Source organism: Neovison vison, chromosome 3, assembly GCF_020171115.1.
Source record: "Neovison vison isolate M4711 chromosome 3, ASM_NN_V1, whole genome shotgun sequence".
In the NCBI taxonomy this organism is placed as follows: Eukaryota; Metazoa; Chordata; class Mammalia; order Carnivora; family Mustelidae; genus Neogale; species Neogale vison.
The window spans coordinates 59,187,753-59,207,147 of NC_058093.1; the positions used below are offsets into that span (position 1 = coordinate 59,187,753).

The 19,395-nt window shown below is 41.6% G+C and overlaps 1 protein-coding gene across 3 annotated transcripts in view; it reads right to left on the reverse strand.

Annotated features, from left to right (window-relative positions):
• Nucleotides 1-19,395, reverse strand: part of DPP4 (dipeptidyl peptidase 4) — an 81,487-nt gene that overhangs the window by 1,369 nt on the left and 60,723 nt on the right. For all 3 annotated transcript variants that reach the window (XM_044242208.1, XM_044242207.1, XM_044242209.1), the window contains 6 exons: nucleotides 17,225-17,419; nucleotides 14,603-14,657; nucleotides 13,923-14,022; nucleotides 10,778-10,842; nucleotides 1,643-1,715; nucleotides 1,307-1,380 (listed from right to left, as the gene is read on the reverse strand). In XM_044242208.1, coding sequence (XP_044098143.1) covers nucleotides 1,307-1,380; nucleotides 1,643-1,715; nucleotides 10,778-10,842; nucleotides 13,923-14,022; nucleotides 14,603-14,657; nucleotides 17,225-17,419 — 562 coding nt within the window. The remainder of the gene's footprint in view (nucleotides 1-1,306; nucleotides 1,381-1,642; nucleotides 1,716-10,777; nucleotides 10,843-13,922; nucleotides 14,023-14,602; nucleotides 14,658-17,224; nucleotides 17,420-19,395) is intronic.

The window sequence follows — 19,395 nt, forward strand, 5'->3', positions numbered from 1 at the left end:
TCAAGTGTCAGATTTCTCCTACACTGCAGGAAGAGAAATGAGTTTTTCAAAAGCACTTTTTCCTAATGTAGGTTACCAAGGAACTAGAAAAATCTATTCCAATGTTTCACATATATGTTTAACATAAGGTCAAAAGTCAAATGTATTATTTGCAAACACTTCGATTTTTCACTCGAATTTGCTATCTGGATGTCTGACATTTATGAAAGAGTGGATGATCTGAGACAAAAATTTATCAAATTTATCATTAAACAAGTGGGAGGTCACTACCAGGCAAACATATATTATGGAGACATAAATAAACTTTTATAAAAAATTGCCTAATTCAAGTATCATCTTTTCTTTGAGTCGTAGAAAATGAAACCTCGACCTCTTAGAAGAATCTGACCCCAAAAGACATATAAACGGGTGGGTTTTGTTTTTTGTTTTGTTTTAGTATTAACTGCCCCACTCTGATTCAGTGGGCACCATTTGAACTGATCACAGAGCAAAAAGGTGTGCGTGTGTGTGTGCGCGTGTGTGTGTGTGTGTGAGAGAGAGAGCGAGAGAGAGAGAAAGAAGAGAGTGAGGAAAAGCAGGTTTTCTACCTAATAATGGCAAGAAAGCATTTTATACAAAAATATTTAGTGGACCACACACACGCGTATACGTATAAATATACAAAAACACATTTATATATATGTTACACACACACACACAAAACATCTTTTCTTTTTTCTTCTTGATCTGAAAATGAACCTGACTTAATACCTAGAAACAGCTTACTCTATAGACAGCAACAGCTCTATTTCCAACTCTATAAAACAAGCCTAATTGTCTATTGCCTGCGGTTGTTCAACAAAAGATAACGTTGCAATTGCAAAAACTGAAGCATGACAATTATTAATGTCCCACTGTTGTTAGAATGGCTAGTAATACATACTAGACAAAAATGGATTTTCATATTGGAGCTGAGCTATTATCATGCTGGTTTCACTTTAGAATTACTCTGCCACACATTTACTGAGTAAGTGATTACTTTTGAATCCAAATAGGGAGAGACTGAAGAACCACATGGGTAGGAGAGCACTGTTTTGACACTCCCAAGATATGCAATATTGTGCTTCTCAACCCCCAGTTCTCTAATCGTTTTGAACACTACTCTGCCTATGGCTTAAGGATACCACTTCTGACTTCTCATTGGACAAATAAAACCCCTTTCAATTCTGTCCCTGTCTCCTGGCACTGTTTGACGAGAAGGAGCCGGGACAGGGGAAACCAAGACCCCACCAGCAAGTTCTCCCTTTGGCACCAAGTTTTGTGATACCATTGCTTGGAAATCCACTCCAGCATCCACCAGGGCTTTGGAGATCTGAGCTGACTGCTGAAAGTGAACGTTATCTGCAAGGAGAGAAAGGAAACACAAAGTAACTAATAGCCGCTCCTTTTCTGATGGGAAGGGTGGGAAAGGCACAAGAAGAAAGGGACTATTTGAAGTTCTAGGACTTAGCATCCCATTTAGCCCAAGACAAGTGAGTTGTGGAAAGCAACACTGTTTTATTGAAGTAAATGTAACAGTCTTGCCCCTCATGCTTTTGTTTTGTCAGTAGTGAAATTGCAAACCTGTCTGTGATACTAAAAAGTCTAATTAACTGAAACTCACCATCTGCTGTTCCATGAATAAGGAGGTACTCAACTTGTTTAAAATTTTCAGCTCTGCTCATGACTGTTGAATTCTGGAATTGGGAAAAAGAATGTCATTATTCAAAAAAAGATCTGCCATAAACTGATTTTTCACTTCAGTTTACAAAATAAAATGTTTTCAGCTGGGGCCCCCTTTGATACAAAATATAGCAAACCGATATTTAAGCAAATGCTGTCTCCATGCATGGCAGAATGCACAGCATGCCCTGTGCCTGGGAGACAGGACTGCAAAGGGAGGATGCCACATCTTCTTTGCACACGCAGGCAGAGGGCACCTGCCACCAGGGCTGCACGCAAAGCCCCTTGAGTCCCAGATCCCAGATTGGCTGTGTCCTATGCATTAGCACAGGGCAGAGTCTCATATTAGCAATGTATGTTCCATGGGCTTATGCTGTAGTTCAGCCAAAAAGTGTATTGCCATGGCAACCGTGTGTCACATGGTGCCATACATGCTACATTTCAAAGAGCCTGTACATAGCATTTGCAACTAAACATACTCTGCAATATGTCATATGAACTTTGGTCCACATTGCTAGGCAATGAATGAGAAGCAAGTATTACCTCTTTTGGAACAGATGTTTAAAACCTAGGCAAATGTAACATATGGGAGGGGAAAGGGGAGCAAAAGATCAAGCATGGCCTTAGAAAATCGGTGGGTTGTTGTCTGCCTCATTCCGTATCAGGGAAAATCTTGCGATTGGATCAAGTCATTTCCAAATCAACCAGAGAATAGGGCAACAAATTGGGAGGTAAGCTTTTCGAAAGACTGGCCTCGGGGAGGCAGGACTTCTAGAACTGGGTTGGGGCCTCGGATGAGAAAGCCGTTGGAAACACGAAACTGGTCATCTGATCTTGATTTGGGGATGTTTATCAAGTTGGGAGGAAGGCAAAAGTGTCACAGAGGCATCGTAGGGCCTTTGGGAGGGGGCAAGCTGGAGTTCGCTCCTGTTGTCTTCTTAGGGGTTGGGCAGAAGGAGGGCCCAGCAGTTTTCATATAGGTTTAAAGTTCATCCAGCGATTAATCCTTTAGCACCTTGGTAAATCAAAGTCAACTTTACGAGCGCCAAGGTATTTTACAGATCCCTTTGTAGCTAACACCAGCTTGGTGTTTTTTGATGGGAACATGGATGGTCTGGCAGGAAGGGGATAGGGCTAAGGTGTTGGATGTGGAGTCTAGCCCCAGCTTCAACATCGGTGAGCTGTGCGCCCGGAGACATGCTGCTCCCTGAGTCTGGTCTTCTGTAGAACAGGAGTGTTTGTAAGAAGCACTGCTCTGTTTCACCCTACCAACATTCCTCTGAGATAGGTCTACAGCAATCCTGCTTTCTCCATGGAGACCCCAAGATTCAGAAGCAGGAACTCATACTAGGTTACATCTGTAGGAAGTGTCAGAGCCGGACACAAAGTCTGATGGCAGAACCTCTTTTTACTTACTATGCTGCCCCGAGGCCACGAAAATTCCAAACTGCTCATGATGTGATCTTCCAGCAAAGGAACAGTGAGAAGTAACTTAACGGGCCCAGAATCTGCCCCGCACGAGTACCCTGGGTATCCCTGTGCAGGGTTCCCATGCCTGCGTAGACTGAAGGAATCAAAAGAGAGCGGGTCTGCAAGGCCCCCCAGCCCCCAAGGTTTGCAAGGCAGGTTTTTCCCATTGTACAGCTGCTGCAGAGCCCAATGCAGCAGCAAGAACCCTGAGCAGTGTCTGCTCTCCAGAGAGGAAAGGGTCAAAATCAATCTCCCCCAAAGACAAAGGAGGATTTTTGAGCTTGAGCTGCCAGACGCTGGGGCTCCCCCACCACCAGCAAACACCCATCATGGGAGCCACAGGCCCCCCACCCCGGCCATCCTCTGGCCAGTTCTGCTCACAGCCTTGCCCCCCAACTGCCACTCGCTCTGCCGCCGTCCCCCCCAACCCTGAACCTAGCGTTCTGCTCCCCCAACACACGCAACTACCACACGGAGACCCGACCCATGCGGGCAGCTCCGTCCTGACGCCTCACCTCCAGAAGCCCCACGGGCCTTCCTGGCTTGGCAGCTTGAACAGCGAAAGCTGCTCCTACAACCTCCACGAGCCATAAAACTGAGAAATGTCATTGAAACATAGAGTAATAGTTAGGAGACATATAAATACGCAGGACAGTTAGCAAGGAATGTGATAACTACTGGAGTTTGGACCAAAACAGTTTCTGGCTGCCTTTTTTTTTCTTAAATGGAGTGAATACAGGCTGAAAGAAGACAATTTTTATAAACAAGTAAAACCCTGAGCCTAAGATAAATGTTGTGATGTACACACTGTAGCTGTGATGAACTAGACATGGTGAGAAATGCAACATACTGAGAAAAAGACGAAAACTGTGATAAAAGTGTCATGATGCAAATTGTTTTACATTAACAATATTACACTACAAAGAAAGAAAGACAAATACTTTAATGCAGCACGAGAAAAATAAAACAAAAGCCTCCCCTGCAATGGTGAGCTAGGTGTGCCCTTTCCATACACGCTTCCCCCTGCTCCCCGGGAGAAGCTTCCAGAGGGGCCTCCTGGCGCAAGGTGGCCAGGCCGATGGGCAGCCTGGAGGTGCGCACCCTCTCTTGGGCTCTCAGGCGGCAGGCAGCATCCCCCCACTACCCCAAAGATGCGGCTGTGGCACCGTGTGTCTGGCACCACCCATCATTCCCTACTGGACCGAGAATCCTGGCTTCTCCATCAAGAGAGACCCTCGGTGGTCTGCCGTATGGAAGGCCACCCCCGGAGCCAGAGAAAGAGATGCGTGCCTTAACCGAAGATGTGGTTAATAATCGGAAATAATATCACCGTGCTATTTTAACCCAGGAAAATAGGATAATCCCCATTTGCCTATCGATGGAAACAGAAATAGAAAAGGAAATGGATGACTAAGTTAGAAGCCGAATAGTCTATCACCAGCTACTAAAAAGGAAGCTCAGAGTGATAAATGGGCAAGGATGCAATGGTGGTGCAGTTGGCACTCTCCCGAGGCTAGAAACTTCCGGAGAGCCCCGCTGTCAGCAACAGTCTGGCAAAACGAAGTGGGAAGGATTGGTCCAGTGGCAGTGCCGATTCCACAGCATCTCTGTGAGGAGCTTTTCCTTCAAGCCCTGAGAAGAACCATCTGTAGCTGCTTGTTGGATCACGCTGGTTCCTCAGTTACCTTCCAGCAAATAAATCTTTGTATTTTTGAAATAAAGAGAGAGCTGATAAGAGCGGGGAAGTACTGTAAGGAACAGAAGTTCTAACAATTTTTAAGCCACCCCTGTGCCATCGAGGAACCATAACGACAACTGGCTTCCTGAGGACGATGATGGCGGCAGTTGCCGTGTTTCGAAAGCTTCTCTCGGGGCAGGCACAGGGGTCCCATTTAATCCTTTCAATAACCTGTGAGGTCAGCTTGATGATCCCCGTTATCCAGATGAGGAAACTGAGGTTCAGAGAGCTTAGGTCACCTCCCCGAGCTCACACTGCTAGTCAATGGTGGAAACCAAATTTGAGTAGAGGTCCAGCTCCGAAGTCCGTTCCCCTTAACCTTACGTCCTTGTGTCCCTTCATGGCCCAGCCAACAACTAACTCATCACCATTTCCAGGCTTTCATGGAAACGGCAAACGGCCACTGGTCTAACGGACAACCCAGCACGTCAGTGAGATACCACGGGTGCGCTGACTTCCTCTGTGCTGTCTCCCGCTTGCAACCAAAACCTCACAAACAGCATTAAGTAATGCTATTTTGGGAAACACCATTAATGCCGCAGAAAACAGAGGCCAGAGAACATTTTTAAGAAAAAGATGATTTCAACCCACTATATCGGATGTTTTCCTTGTTTACATCTATCAAACAACTGTATCCGGGAGATGCCAAGGGAAGAGGGAGCCCGTCAACCCGACAGGGGGCTCTACCTCAGTCCTCACCAAGCAACACTGGCTTCTTTAAAGATCACACAGCAGTCAACATTTTATCAGCACTCAACAAACAAGTTAAGGTTTGGCTTAAATCTGAAGGTCTCTCTCCCTTTGGCATATTCTGGGATAATAGAACAAATGTCAAATCAGTACAAGATGGCATATTTACAAAATTGCACCCTGTTTTGCATAACCTAACGATGCAGCAGTTCTTAAGGATTGAACATTTCAAATCTGCTAGCAGAAGACTGCCAAATCTATGACTGTTTCATACACTTGCCAAAAGCCTATCAAATTTTGAGCAAAATGCAAAATAAATCTCCTCTACAAGTTAAATCAGTCCCTTCTGTGTGTTCCAGGCTGCCCTCTTCTCTTGGCAACAAGGCTCAGGACTTGGGCCCCATTTCTCCTGCCCTTGATCTTCTGCTTCTCTGCGGATCCATAAATCCATTCCCGGCCCAGTCTACGTCCTGCCTTATAGGCCACCATTTGGCCTGCTCTTCCCACAGCCTCGCTTCCATGTTATCCCGTCGGTTCATCCAACCTGCTTCACAGATCCCCAGAAAACCAGCTGTACCTGCTACTCATGTGTGGTTGTGCTGCTCTGCCTTGCCCCTCTCTGCAACCCACGGAGAGCGTCTACGCTCTCCCTCTTTATTTCCGAAGTCTTTCTTTATTGGCTTCACGCAAGTGCCCCTCCCACTCCTACCCCTCAGCATCTACATGTTATGTAACATTTTTGTGCCTCAGTTTCAGTGTCAATAAAATGAAGATCATTAGAGCACTTATCCCAGAGAATCTGAGGGAGAACCGAACCTAATAATCTGAGTAAAGAGCTTAGAATCATGTCTGCCCGTAGAAGCACTTAAGGAATAAATGGAAAAAAAAAAAAAAAAAGAATGAAATAAATGAAACTGGATTCCTCCCCGCCAGGAGTTGAGAGGATCTTGGGGGGGGGGTGGAGGGAGGTGAAACACGGACTTCTTGGCCACTTCCCTACCCTGTCCTACATGCTCCCAAAGGACAAAATCCCTGGGGCTTGTCACAATTAGGGAACAACTTCTCTTTTCCATACCTAGGGGGCACTCTGTCATATCTGAGTTCATGCTTCCCTACCTACTCTCTTTTATTTCTCTTCGATAATTTTGCGTGCATGTCTTCGCTCACCAACAAGGCAATCAACTTTTGAACAATGAAAATACCAGGCACCTTGAATGGGTGAGTGTCAGTTTACTATTTGTTCATTTTTCAAATAGGTTTGACTAAAAGACCTACGGTTGACCACACGGAGGACCACCTGTCAATGTTAGTGAGTACCAGTAACTCAAGGTGTAGCTGCGGTTGTTATTTGCTTTTTGCTATTGGGGGTAAGGGTTTTCTTGTAGCCTATCTAATTCCTTTGCTTAAACCTGTGCTGCCATTTTGGTCTGCTGTGGGCTGAGACTCACTGCAGAAAAGATGTTTCCGCAGAGCTCCACTGCCTTTGATAGTGTTTCTTTCACTTGGCAGTGGGGGGTGATTATCTACAAAGGATCTCATAGGGTCACTGCTCATGTCACTGCACTGGGTCTGAGCCTTAATCCTGGGTCTGCTAATCTATATGGTATCTTTGTAAGAAGAGGAAAAAGCATTCCTTTTGGTTGTGTGCAGTGTCAGACGTCCATGCCTTAGTGAATGAAACATGGACTAGTTTTCAGCAGTGCACAAGCTGAACAACTATACATGGCATCCCTACCTATTCCACTGGTGTATTCAAATGGTTTCTGGAATTTCTTTCCTAAATCATAAGTAGGACCTTTCTTTCCTAAAATGTGCTTCCTTTGATGATGTGGGTTTCTCCAAATTCTTCCAAATCTGGGTCATCAATGACCTAATAATGAATCCTTTTTCTCATTTTTTTTTTTAAATTAAAGACTGTCTTTTCTTAGAAAGGCTATAATTCTGGTATCGACGATTCATTAGCTGCAAATGTAGACAAAGATCAGGGCCTTGCTTATTCTACGTTTTGGTCCTTCCTGTCCTGGATGTCCTGCAGAGAGTCAGTGGGCCAAATGAAATGGGAATCATTTTCAAAATATTTCCTTCTGACCCATAGACAGGCACAGGGTACTGAAAGCCTCTCAGGAATTGTCTTCTTTGTCTTTTCCAAAAGGGTGGGAGGAGGGGGAGAGAGAGGGAGAGAAGGAGAGAGAGAGAAATAAAAACAACCTGGGAAAGAAAAGTAAAAGATGGGGTCCAGAGGGGCAGCTGGGGCCTTGGAGGAAAATAGAATCTTTGAATGTATTCTTGCCAGAGACAAAAGCACAGGCTTATTTAAAAAACAAAGGAGGGCAGCTTTATTCTAAAGCCTGCTGTGCACCAAATATAGGCACTTAGATTCGGCTCTCCACACTCGGAGGAAGCAACTTACCAGGGTGGAAACAATTCAGGGAGCCTTCTTCGCCTCCCTCTCCCTCCACACCTTAACTCTCGCCCGCCCAAATCGTTCCTCCGAGTAACACATTGGGAACCTTTAGCTCCCTGGTACTGGCAGTTTTAATGTGTCCATTGCCAGCACTGAATCTGGTGCCAAGAAAACTCGACTCCTGGCGTGGAAGGATTAAACAGTCCTCGGGTGCCATCTGTGCAGTGAAGTGGAAGAGTGACTCGGTGCACCCAGTGTGCGTGTGTTGCCATTGGCAGTGGGAAGTGACTTCTATTTACATGACTACCTCACGCAGCGAACACCTAAGGGGAGAGACGAACATGGCCACCTCCGGGCGGGTGGGGATTGGGGCGGGGGTGGGGGGTGGGGGGGCTCAATGCAGGGATGAGGAGCCTCTGGGGAAATCTGGAAAAAGACTCAGGATGAAAGGGTAGATTAGAACGAATCATCCTAAAGAGGGAAGGGACGGCTGAAAAGGAAAGACCTTGCTGGCTGTCTGCTGATGTGCACCGAGAGAAGTAGAGAATCAGGGCAGGTGCTGTGGACATCCCTCGATGTCAGGGTTTGGACCTGACCCTGTGCCTCTAGGTTCAAAGGCTTTTCGGGATGGGATTTTAGAAATGAACTTTTGACTCAACATCCACCCTGTTCTAGAGCCAGGGCTGGGGTCCTGGACAGTAAGTACATCTCTGTTTTGAGAATTTTAGGATTTGGGGTACTTGAGAAAGCCCTTCAGCAACTCAGCAAATAGAGCATACCACAAGAGGGACGGCTTTCAAAGGTCAGCATCCTGGTCAGGTTAGGGGCAAGAAAATTCCAGATGTAAGATGAGAGAATTAAGGGAGACAGGCAATTTTTAAAACAACATTTTCCTTTAAAAATTCTTCAATCATGAAAGGTTTTTAAGGGTTATACTTCATACTGGGTCGTCTAAAGAATTCAGTGTTGAGTAGAGATGTGAACAGTTAATCATCGTGCAGAAGAGAAACGGGGGTTCGCAAGAACCATGGGTCCAAGAAAGAGAAACTGAAGATTAAGATACAGGAGAATGTCATGAGAGTCGAGAGGGGATGCCAGCCTGTCCGAAGAGCAGCACCAATTTCCTATTAAATGGAGATATAGGGGAAATGACATTGCAGGCAGCGGGAACAGAAGACCACGGCATAAAAGGGAAAGGCCCAGAAACAGTCAGAGGACAGTGACTATTATAAGCAGACTGGACCATTGTAAGAGGGATGAAAGCATCTGGTCAAAGAATTCCAGTAGTCACATGGAAGATCCATGAAAGTGTTGTATGTGGAGCCGTGGGGATTAATCTCATGCCCCATTGTGGTAAAGACGGGGGCAGAGAAAGACAAGCTAAGGGGACACCAACGGGTCCCCTTTTCTATTAGTAGAAAAGCACACAGTCATGTGACAGTGGTAATGCGGAGACTGATGAAGAACAAAAAGGCCGTTTAAGGCAAGCTTACTGGACGTGGAAGAGAAAGAATGGGAAGAATTGAGTCCAAAGTATTATGGAGGACAACTGGCAGAAATGGGGACAACCTGATTCTGGGGCTGCTTGGTAGCAGAAGTTGATCGGTGCATCTCACTTTACAGGTTGTTGCTTTTCTATCTTGACTGGAAAACACACAGGCAGACACGGACCAAACCACGTCCTCCTCCCCGCACCCCCTCTGCCTAAGCCTTCCTAAACAAAACTGAAAGAGATAAAATGAAACTGTGTATACTTACATTGGAAAACTAGAAATTTTGAGTTTTAGTGGGTTTTGATCACATAGCTTCAGAATCTATAGGAATGGTGGCATCTTATGAAAATGCACCCATACTGCTCGGAGCAAGGCACTCATACGAAGCCCGTGTATTGAGAGTTGTGGCCCAGATAAGAAATTGTGTTAACTTATTCTTGTTTTTCTTACTTTTTAATTCATTGTCCCAAAAAGCGTTTTAACTTTCCTTTGGCGAATGTAAACCACGAGACGACTGACTTCATTGTTTTCGACAACCATGACAGAGCAACTCGGGAAAGTTCTGGAAGGGCCAAAGTGCTACAAGGGTCTCTAAGAGTTAGGCTGGCACTTGCAGCTACCTCAGTGTGACACCAGAGACCGTGCTCTGGCTCAGTGGTGGCCTCCACACTAGCACGTGTGGCTGCCAACCATGGTGGCTTCCAGGCCACATTTCAAAAGCTGTAGCCTGAGAGCAACCTGCCACGGGTTCCCCGTCAGCCAACCCCGCTGGAGGCTATGCACTGTGGCTTCCAGAGCGCTTCAGGGCACTGCCCAACCATCCTCTTCACCTACTTTACTCCAATCTTGTTTGAGCAAACTACATAGTTGGCTATGAATAGGAAAATTAAAAGCTTGTACATACATCTTAATTACAATACCATAGAAAATCTAATATATAGCTAAAGGTTTAAGGAGTCTTCTGGGCTTTAAAGGAATATGTCGAATTTGACATGTTTTCTAAATGAAATTTTTATAATTAAAGTAATTATCTGGTGTTGCTTTGTATTTCCAAATGAATGCATATTGTGACCTATATAGCATACGATAAAGTCTTTAATTAATGCAGAATATAGTAGGGGAAGCTAGTGGAGTATCTCTAAACCACCTGTGTTATTTCTTTTTAACAAGAATTTTGTTGGAAATAAAAAATATATATTTTCTAGAATAGATACACTTAAAAATGTTCTTAAACAAACTTATAAATAGGTTATAAAATAGATCTAGTTTCTTATCTCTTACCCTGTAATAGTCAAGATTGTCCTCAGGAGTTGGGAGCCCCATGTAACGTTCTGTATACACTGAGTCTGTGATGAAAAAAAAAATGTAAAAATAGTTAACTCATATAATAAACTTTTCTTTTTCTTACTGGGTGACTTTTTGTGCTTTCATATGTCATTACTTGTGTGTGGATATGTAGCATCTCCTCAAGATCAGGTTTTTTGTTTGTTTGTTTGTTTGTTTTGGCTTGTTAATGCAGCTGGATACCAGCTCAGACTCATGCCTTTCCATGCTCAGCTGGAACGAATGAAAGTAGAGGGAGATCAAACTAGATGATTTAAACCCAGTCAATAATCCATCTACTGAGGGTATCTGGGCGGCTCAGTTGGTTAAGCATCTGCCTTTGGCTCAGGTCAGGATCCAGGGATTCTGGGATCAAGCCCCACTTTGGGCTCAGCAGGGAGTTACCTTCTCCATCCCCCTTGGTCCCTCCCTCTTCCCCTTGCCCTGCTCTCTCACTCACGTCACTGTCTCAAATAAATAAATAAATAAATCTTTAAAAAAAAAAATCCATCTGCAGAAAACTCATATGTTAAGAGCTGAAAAGTAAGGGCTTTTACCATTATCATCTGATCCTTTCCAAGAATCTTAATTAGGAAGTCATTTAATGCCTCAAATTTCTTGAATTTTTGGTCCTGACACAAATATATGCCCTAATTTTCTTTTGGAAATCCCTTAACGTTCAATTACTAGTTGCTTATTTAAATCATATTTTTTGGGCAGTTTAAAATTCATTATAATGAAAACAAAGAGTTAAGTTATCACTTATTCACTGAAGATCCCCGTATTAGCTCAGTTACTCCATCACAGTGCAAGTCAAACATTTGTTTTGCCCATTTTGTGATTTTGTATTATGAAAAAAATCACACTAATATCTGCTGAAATGAAGTAAGCTCTTTTATCTATAAGTATGGCTAAAAACAAGATACATAATTGGTTTGGTTATTTTGGATAATGAAACATGTTTTTGCACTATTTTTAAAAATTTTATAGATATATCCTAAAATATACATGAGAAAATTTTATGATTTTCTGTGGCTGAATTCCAAAATAACTTTAAAAATCTGAAGTAATTGCTTTGAAAGGTGCCCCCTCCAGTGACCAGATTATAGTAAACAGATTAAATATAAAATAATATGCTGTCATTGTGCTGTTTATGTTAATGATGAATTTCACTGCAAATCGTACAGGTAGTTCAGTACTGATCTCATTAATTCTTTAAATGAATATATTATCTAAACAACAACCTTAAGCAACACTCTAACCCTTTCTGAACGACTGGCATCATTAAGAACTACACTGATAATGAGTGTTAGTTATTTCAAATGTATCCTTTATGCCTGTTCTATGGAAATCAAAATACATCTTTCAAAATGAGTAACCTCAACATTTTATCCTTTTGATTAAAAGGAATACAGAATACATGTAATTTTACATATCTAGAGGACACTAATACAGAAAATACAATATTTTAAGGGACATTTAAAAATACAAGATCTTCATAAAATGTTCATATCTTTCAACATTTAAATATGAATAATATAGGTTGGATATGTGAAAGGAGGTTTGAAAATAGCCTTTAAGGGCAGAATAAATTTTTCCTGAAACAACAGCAGACTTCAATTCTTGTCCTAGAACATTATACTTCTTTTTTATTATGTTAATCAGGTTTACATTTGTGAGAAGAGCTGAAATATATTTTTTTCTTTTTTAGAGAGAGAGAGAGAGAGAAGAGCGCGCAAGTGTGTGCGCATGAGCGGCGAGGGGAGGAGGAGGCAGAGGGAGAAGGAAAGAGAGACTCTTAAGCACTCTCCACGGCCAGACCAGCGCAGGGCTAGATCTCACAACCCTAAACTGAAATCAAATGCCTAATGGCTGAGCCACCCAGGAACCCCTGAAATTTTAATAAGAGTATTTTAAAAATACATAATATAGGTGCTATAAACTTTTACAAATGCACCTCTGAAATACCAGTTATGTATTCCTTCTATCTGATCTGTGAGTAAAATTTCTCAAATTAATACATATGTAAGATCTCTAGAAAGTGCTTATGTCTAGAAAGTTGACTTGATCTAAATATATTTAATGAAGTTCTTTTATCATTACACTTCTTTTTTTAAATTTTATCTTTTTTTTTTAATCATTACACTTCTAAACTCACAAAGATGGCTTCTATTATTTTATTGACCACCAGAGGTCTCCAAAAACAAGCTATCCAACAGCATAATTAGTAGGAAGCAGGAAAGTATTATGAAAACAAATCCATCGTGTGTGGACTGAATCAGAAGTATGATTTCCATTTTTTTTTTTAAAGAAAGATAGAAATATTTATTTATTTATTTATTTATTTATTACGCTGGATGTTCTTGGCCTTTAAAAAAGGGTTTTCTACAAGATTGGTACTACCATACAATGGGGGGAAAATATGTAATGAGCATATTTGTTTCAATGAGTCTATCACATAAAGTACTTGAGATGAGGTCTGAAAAGATACAGAAAAATAATTCATCTTCTCACCACTTCTGACTCTTTGCCCCTACCTACTGTTCCAATGTTTACTCTCTCTCCCTGGGGAATTAAAGTCTTACGTGTGTATGATGCATTATAGAATTATTTCTCAGTGATGAAGAAGAGATCCTAGAGTAGTTTTCACTAACTTAGAGACAGTGGGGGAAATAAAACAGACAGCCCATGAATTCCCCCAATCCTTACTCCCATCTTTCCATCCAAAGCCCTTCTTTATTTGACCTTTACTGAAAGAAAAAAAAAAATGCTTCTTTTATTCAGTTAATATATGAAGCCCCAAAACCCAAACTCAAATAAGATAAAGAAGGGCTTATCTGCCGAAATGTAGCATTACGGATATTCTGAAATTTAGAAAACAGAATTTGTTGATGACTAAGTATATAGATAACAATACCACCTAGACTTTCACAATAGCAGAATAAATAAGAGAGATCATTTGATTATAGGTATCTATAAGGCACATCTACAATGAATAAGCTTATTTCCTATAGAAACAGTGAAACTCAAAAAGGAATGGTTTTGTCCTTGAAACCTGAAGGTCAACACTCTGTATCTTTTTTACCTTAAAGTAATGACATACCATAGTACTCCCACCGTGAGACAGGTGCCACAGCTATTCCACACTTGAACACGCCACTGCCGGCTCCCAGGACCATGGAGGTTACGTACCCTCCATATGACTAAGGAATGGAAATGGTTATTTTTATAGAGGTAAAGGAATTCAGGACATATGGTAAGCGAGTCGCAGTTTCCATATTTCTCACATCTTTATATACTGTGCCTCTTTAGAGATAGAAAGCATGGTAGAGAAGGGCTTAAATTGGCCTTAATTGGACAATATCTAAAGACTACACTTTCAGAGCCCTGGTCCCTTTGCTTGATAGGTCTAAGTGGGAAAAGCATCAAAAAATTGCCGGCAGTACTTAAAAAAAAAGATCAATCTACACTAGATCTTTACTGACTTTGACTCATGAGAAAAATCACCCTCCTTCCCTCTCTCCTGCTCTCCTTCCCAAACTCTCTCCCTCTTTCTCTACCTTCCTTACTTCCCAAACCCTCCTCCTTAATCATAGTAAGCAGAGATATACACCTGACTAGCAGGAACTGACCACCTAGAGTTCTAAGACATTTTATCGGGGACTTCTTAGATTAAAAATGCCTGATTTTCATCTCTAAATATTTACATGCCAAAGATACATTATCATGCTCTGGGTTATAATCACTAACTATATGGACACAGATTCATAGCCAAATACTCACCCAGCCCCAAATTGCGATCCGCTTGTCATCCACAAATCCCATTTTTGAAAACTGTCTAAAATACATGGAAAAAGTCCACGAATTAATATTGCATTATATATAGAAAACTAGCATAAGTACATAAGGACACAAATGTGAAACCCTGCCATTTGCTGTTTGTTCCTGATGGGACCTAAGATTAATTACGGCCAACAATCAAATAAGCACTTGAGATGGATGTCTACTTTTTTTTTTTTTTTAACTTAAGAGCCAGATGAACAAGGTTTACTTTTGTTGGAGTCCATAAAAATTTTGTCTGTGTGTTTGTGTGTGTGTGTGTGTGTGTGTATGTGTGTGTGTGTGTGTGTGTGTGTATGATTCGCAGAAAACAAATCCTGGCAGTTTTTTTCACAGCTTTATATAAAAATTTGCAGCCCAGATGCACTTTTCTTTACATAATTGAATTTAAATCTCTCCAGATGTTTTTCAGTTGAAGAGAGGCTGCCCCCGCAATGGAGAAGTAGAGGGGCACAGAGAACATCTGGGTAGGGCTTAGGAAGGTCTCTGGGCCCCCTACCTGAGAACTTAAACACCATTATCTAAATAAATCCCTTCTTCTGCTGGGTGTTGATTAGTTAGCTGAGCACCGTTAAGTAGGAAGCAATCTTTCCTTGATGGATTAAGAAGTCTTTTTGCCATTAAACTGTGCTCAGGATTTGTACCCCGTTAAAGAAATAAGAAAAATGTTTTGTGCACGCACATTTAAAATCTTTTACATCAAAAGGTAATTTGTTTGCTTTAAGAAGCAATCTAGCAAATGCGGCTCTTTAACCTTTGTAGTACTGATGGGGGGTGAGGACCCTTGCATTGGCCTATACGTGACTTTAGGAACTTTTGTGTTCTCAATTATAGATATGGCTTAGGCGGCCCCAAGTTAAACAGTATTAGAAAAATTAGAAGTACATCATTTTCAACTCATTATCTTTCTCCCTGTAAACTTTTAGAACTTAGTATACATATATGTATAGAAATGTGCACCAAAGCATGAGTGTACAAATTGATAAACCTTACAGAACAAGCATATCCTTGAACTGAGAGAGAGTGCATTATCATGCCCCAGAAGCCTCTGGGTCATTTTCCCTTTGCAAAAAGAAAAAAAAAAAAAAGAAATGTTTTCCTTTTATATGATTCCAATTTGTGCTTGGTTTTGGACTTTATATAAAATGGGTCATGCAAGAGATACACTTTCATGCCTGGCTTCTCTCATTCAACAGCCTGTGAGATTCATCTACACTGCAGTATACACCTCTCTTTAGTTGCTGAATTAGCATTCTACTGTATAAATACACTACATCTCATTAACTTTTTAAACTGGAGATGTATATTGTGGATACCCAATTATGTAATTTTGGATTTGAGAAGCCCCGACACTCCACCCTCTCTCAGAGAGGATCAGTCTGGATAAATACAATTTTAGTTTTAAAATATGACAGCCCTACTCCTGAACCGTTTATCGTCTCTCTTGAATCTAAACTTCTCTTTCTCTCTATTTGGCTTTGAAGGAAAATTTCTCATCATTAACTATGGTGTAAGAGACTTAGGGACACTTAAATCAATTGTCCTCTTCTCGTCTCTTTGGTTGTTTCTGGTTTTTAAAGGCATTTTCCTCCACCCATCTCACCATTCATAATTTTTCTGCATTTCCTAGTTTATGATTTCTTAACATTATTTTAAATCAACCACTTGTCATGCTTCCCCAGACATCCAGGCACTTGGTTATAGAAACTCAAAGACTGCATTTCCTATTTGCCAGTTGAGCACGGCTGAACTGGAGAAAGCATCTGAGTTGAGTTGGAGACCTTGATTTAGATTATGACTTTCCCTGGCAAATTACTGAACCTAAGAGCCTGCATTTTCTACCTGAAGCATGGGATACAGATCCTCACCTCCTAAGGGTGCTGTGCAGTTCCCATGACAATACAGGTAAAACACTGCCCATGTACACGTGTGCTACGTGGGAACCATTATTCATCAGTAACATCTCTCCCAAGCCAGACCACAACATTTATCTGTGGACTCTGACTAGAAAGCACCAGAATGAGATGTGATTCATACTTACTGAAGCTCTCATAATTGTGAGCAAAGATGGCTGTGCCCCACAATTCTCCCCAAGTGGCAGAGTAACCTTCATCCCGACTGTAGGAGCCACTCCTAGGACAGATAGCTGTCACATGTAATGTAGCTTCCTATGCTGTGCAAGTACACTGGACTCCTTCACTTGCCATTGACTACAGGGATGGTCCACTTGTTTAGTTAGATGTTTACCCCAGGGGAGCATTTATTCCTCAGTTTGCCCATGTGTTTGATGAGTTTTGAGTCTCTGTTCCCAGAAGGTGGTAACACGTACACCAACTCCTTTCTAGAGTCACAGAGAGGAATTTAAGAAATAAGTCTTTTTTAACCTTTATATAAGTCTCTAATGACATACATTTTTATCTAAGTGTTATATCTTCACTAAAAATGTACCCCAAACATAAATGACTTCCCCTAGAACACCTGACATTCTTTCCACTTTACAACTTTAAAATATAAATTGAGAGAGAAGAATCAGATGACCTTCGGATTCATCTCCTAGTCACTCACCTGGCTGCTTCAATTTGATCTTCAACTTCAAATGTTCCCAGTCTTCTGTTGACTGCGTGCATGATCTTATCTCCTTGGTAACCACTTCCTCTGCCATCAAAGCTAGCTACGATAATGTTTTCTGTGCTTGCAAGGTAAGTAGCCCAGTTGAGTCTGAAGATAGCGTCTGCTTTTTGACTACACGGGCCTGCATATCTGTGAAAAATCCCAAATTGTTAGCCTTTGTGGTTTTTCTGAATCAAATGAGGAGTGCCTGTGTTTCTAGTCCCTGTGGACAAGAAGTATGCGTCTTTCCCGACCATGAGGCTGAAATTGTGCCAGCCACCAGGGTGTTCAACATGGTTCCTCTAAAACTTGGCAACATGACTATAATGGCTGTGTGTTTCCTTCAAAGATGCCCATCAGTTTTACCTTTGAAGATCAGTATCAAACACAGACTTCATAGACCAACATTTTCTAAGTCGTATATTTCTTAAAAATCAAAGAAATAAATACTTAATAATTGAGATAGGGATGTGTTATGAAAAATTAATGAGGATGACAATAAATGCAGCTTTGACTATATCCTTTCCCCCCAGCTTGCAAGCACTCCTACGCTACATGGGTATTTCCTAGGCTGGAACTTCCCGAAGGAGGGCTTGACTGCTGCATGATATGCATTGCATTCCACCCCCACCAAGTTCCAGCACGAGGTTGCACACCAAGGCTCCACAAGTCACTGTGGAGTGAGCCAAGGTATGAATGACCACTATTCCTCAAAACTTCAAAGCAGAAAGAAGTAGGCGATATTGACAACTGCATTCTATTTATCAACGAGCTTAACTCCCTGCTATCTGCAATCTGTACAGGCTAGACCCCACTCCCACACAGCTGGGTGCACAATCTCCAACAAGCCCAGTCATTGCCATGTGTTAATCAAGACAATTTCCCAATAGCTCCTTGCATCTCACTTAAACATGTCACCTTTGCATGATCTATGGGGCTCCTGGACGCAGACCTTCTCCAGTACCTCTTCCTCCCACCCCATCTCTCCTACTGGTCTGCTCACTGTCCCCTCCATTTGCATGCCTTTGTTCTTCCTAGGGATGGAAGTCAAAAGAGCTTTGGTTTTAAACAAACATTGTATTACTTTCACTGTAAACTAAATATTGTAACATTCTAAATTTAAAAAGAAGAATGCATTCATGAATTTCTTGGGAGAGTAAACATTTTTTAACAACGTGTGAAATGCCTTGGTCCTTTCAATGATTTTAGATTGTGTAGGGTAATAAATTCTCTTAATATTAGTTATGTGTCAAGTTACTCTACCCCCTAAGATTAAACAACATTATTTTTAAAAACAGAAAACAAAGATTTGGACATCTAAGGATGGGAAGAGGAAAACAATTAAAAAGAAACAGGCAGTAAATTTACCATGTTTTTTCCTCACTGGGGAGCTGAAGAGGATAAAAGTCTCACTCTTTCCTAAAATATCTGTTTTCCTTTATTGGGGCTAACGCCCAAAGCAAATTAATGTCACTGTAGTCAAAGTTAGGCTTACTGAAAATCAAACAGTACATCTGGAAATTTAAAATACCTTTTTCTCTTTCTCTGAGGTTTTATGTTTTGTTTACATGGAACTGTAAATACAGGACAACAAGGCTGTGTTGGATGCTAACACCTCGCTTCTGTTTTTGGTGGTGGTGGTTACACGGAAAAGTGATGTTCTCGAGTCTCAGTTTCCTTTTCTGTATAATGGGCCCAATAGAACTCCTCACAGCTGTTTGCAAATCACCTGGCAGGCAGCCCACAGCGGGCACATTTGTTGGGTTTGTTTTTGTCTTATTTTTATATAAGGAAATGAGACAATCTAGGACAGGAGGAGCGGTGTTGTGGCATTATGTGTGAGGTCAGGGCAATATTAGAAGGATTAAAGTAAAATGTATTCCCAGTCATTATCAAAAACACTTTACGAAGATGCCACATTTAGAGTTTGCATGAGTTTACATTTACTGTTCAAAGATGTGTGACTTCAGAACTTTTTCTGAGACTTGAAGAAGTCTGGATTGTAATGAACAATTTCCTATATCACATCATATCTTCACCAAAGAGGGGAATGAAAGCTACCAGGCAGCAGTGGTATTTCAGGAACTAAAGGCAGAGAAACTTGATGTCTTAATGCATCAAAAGCC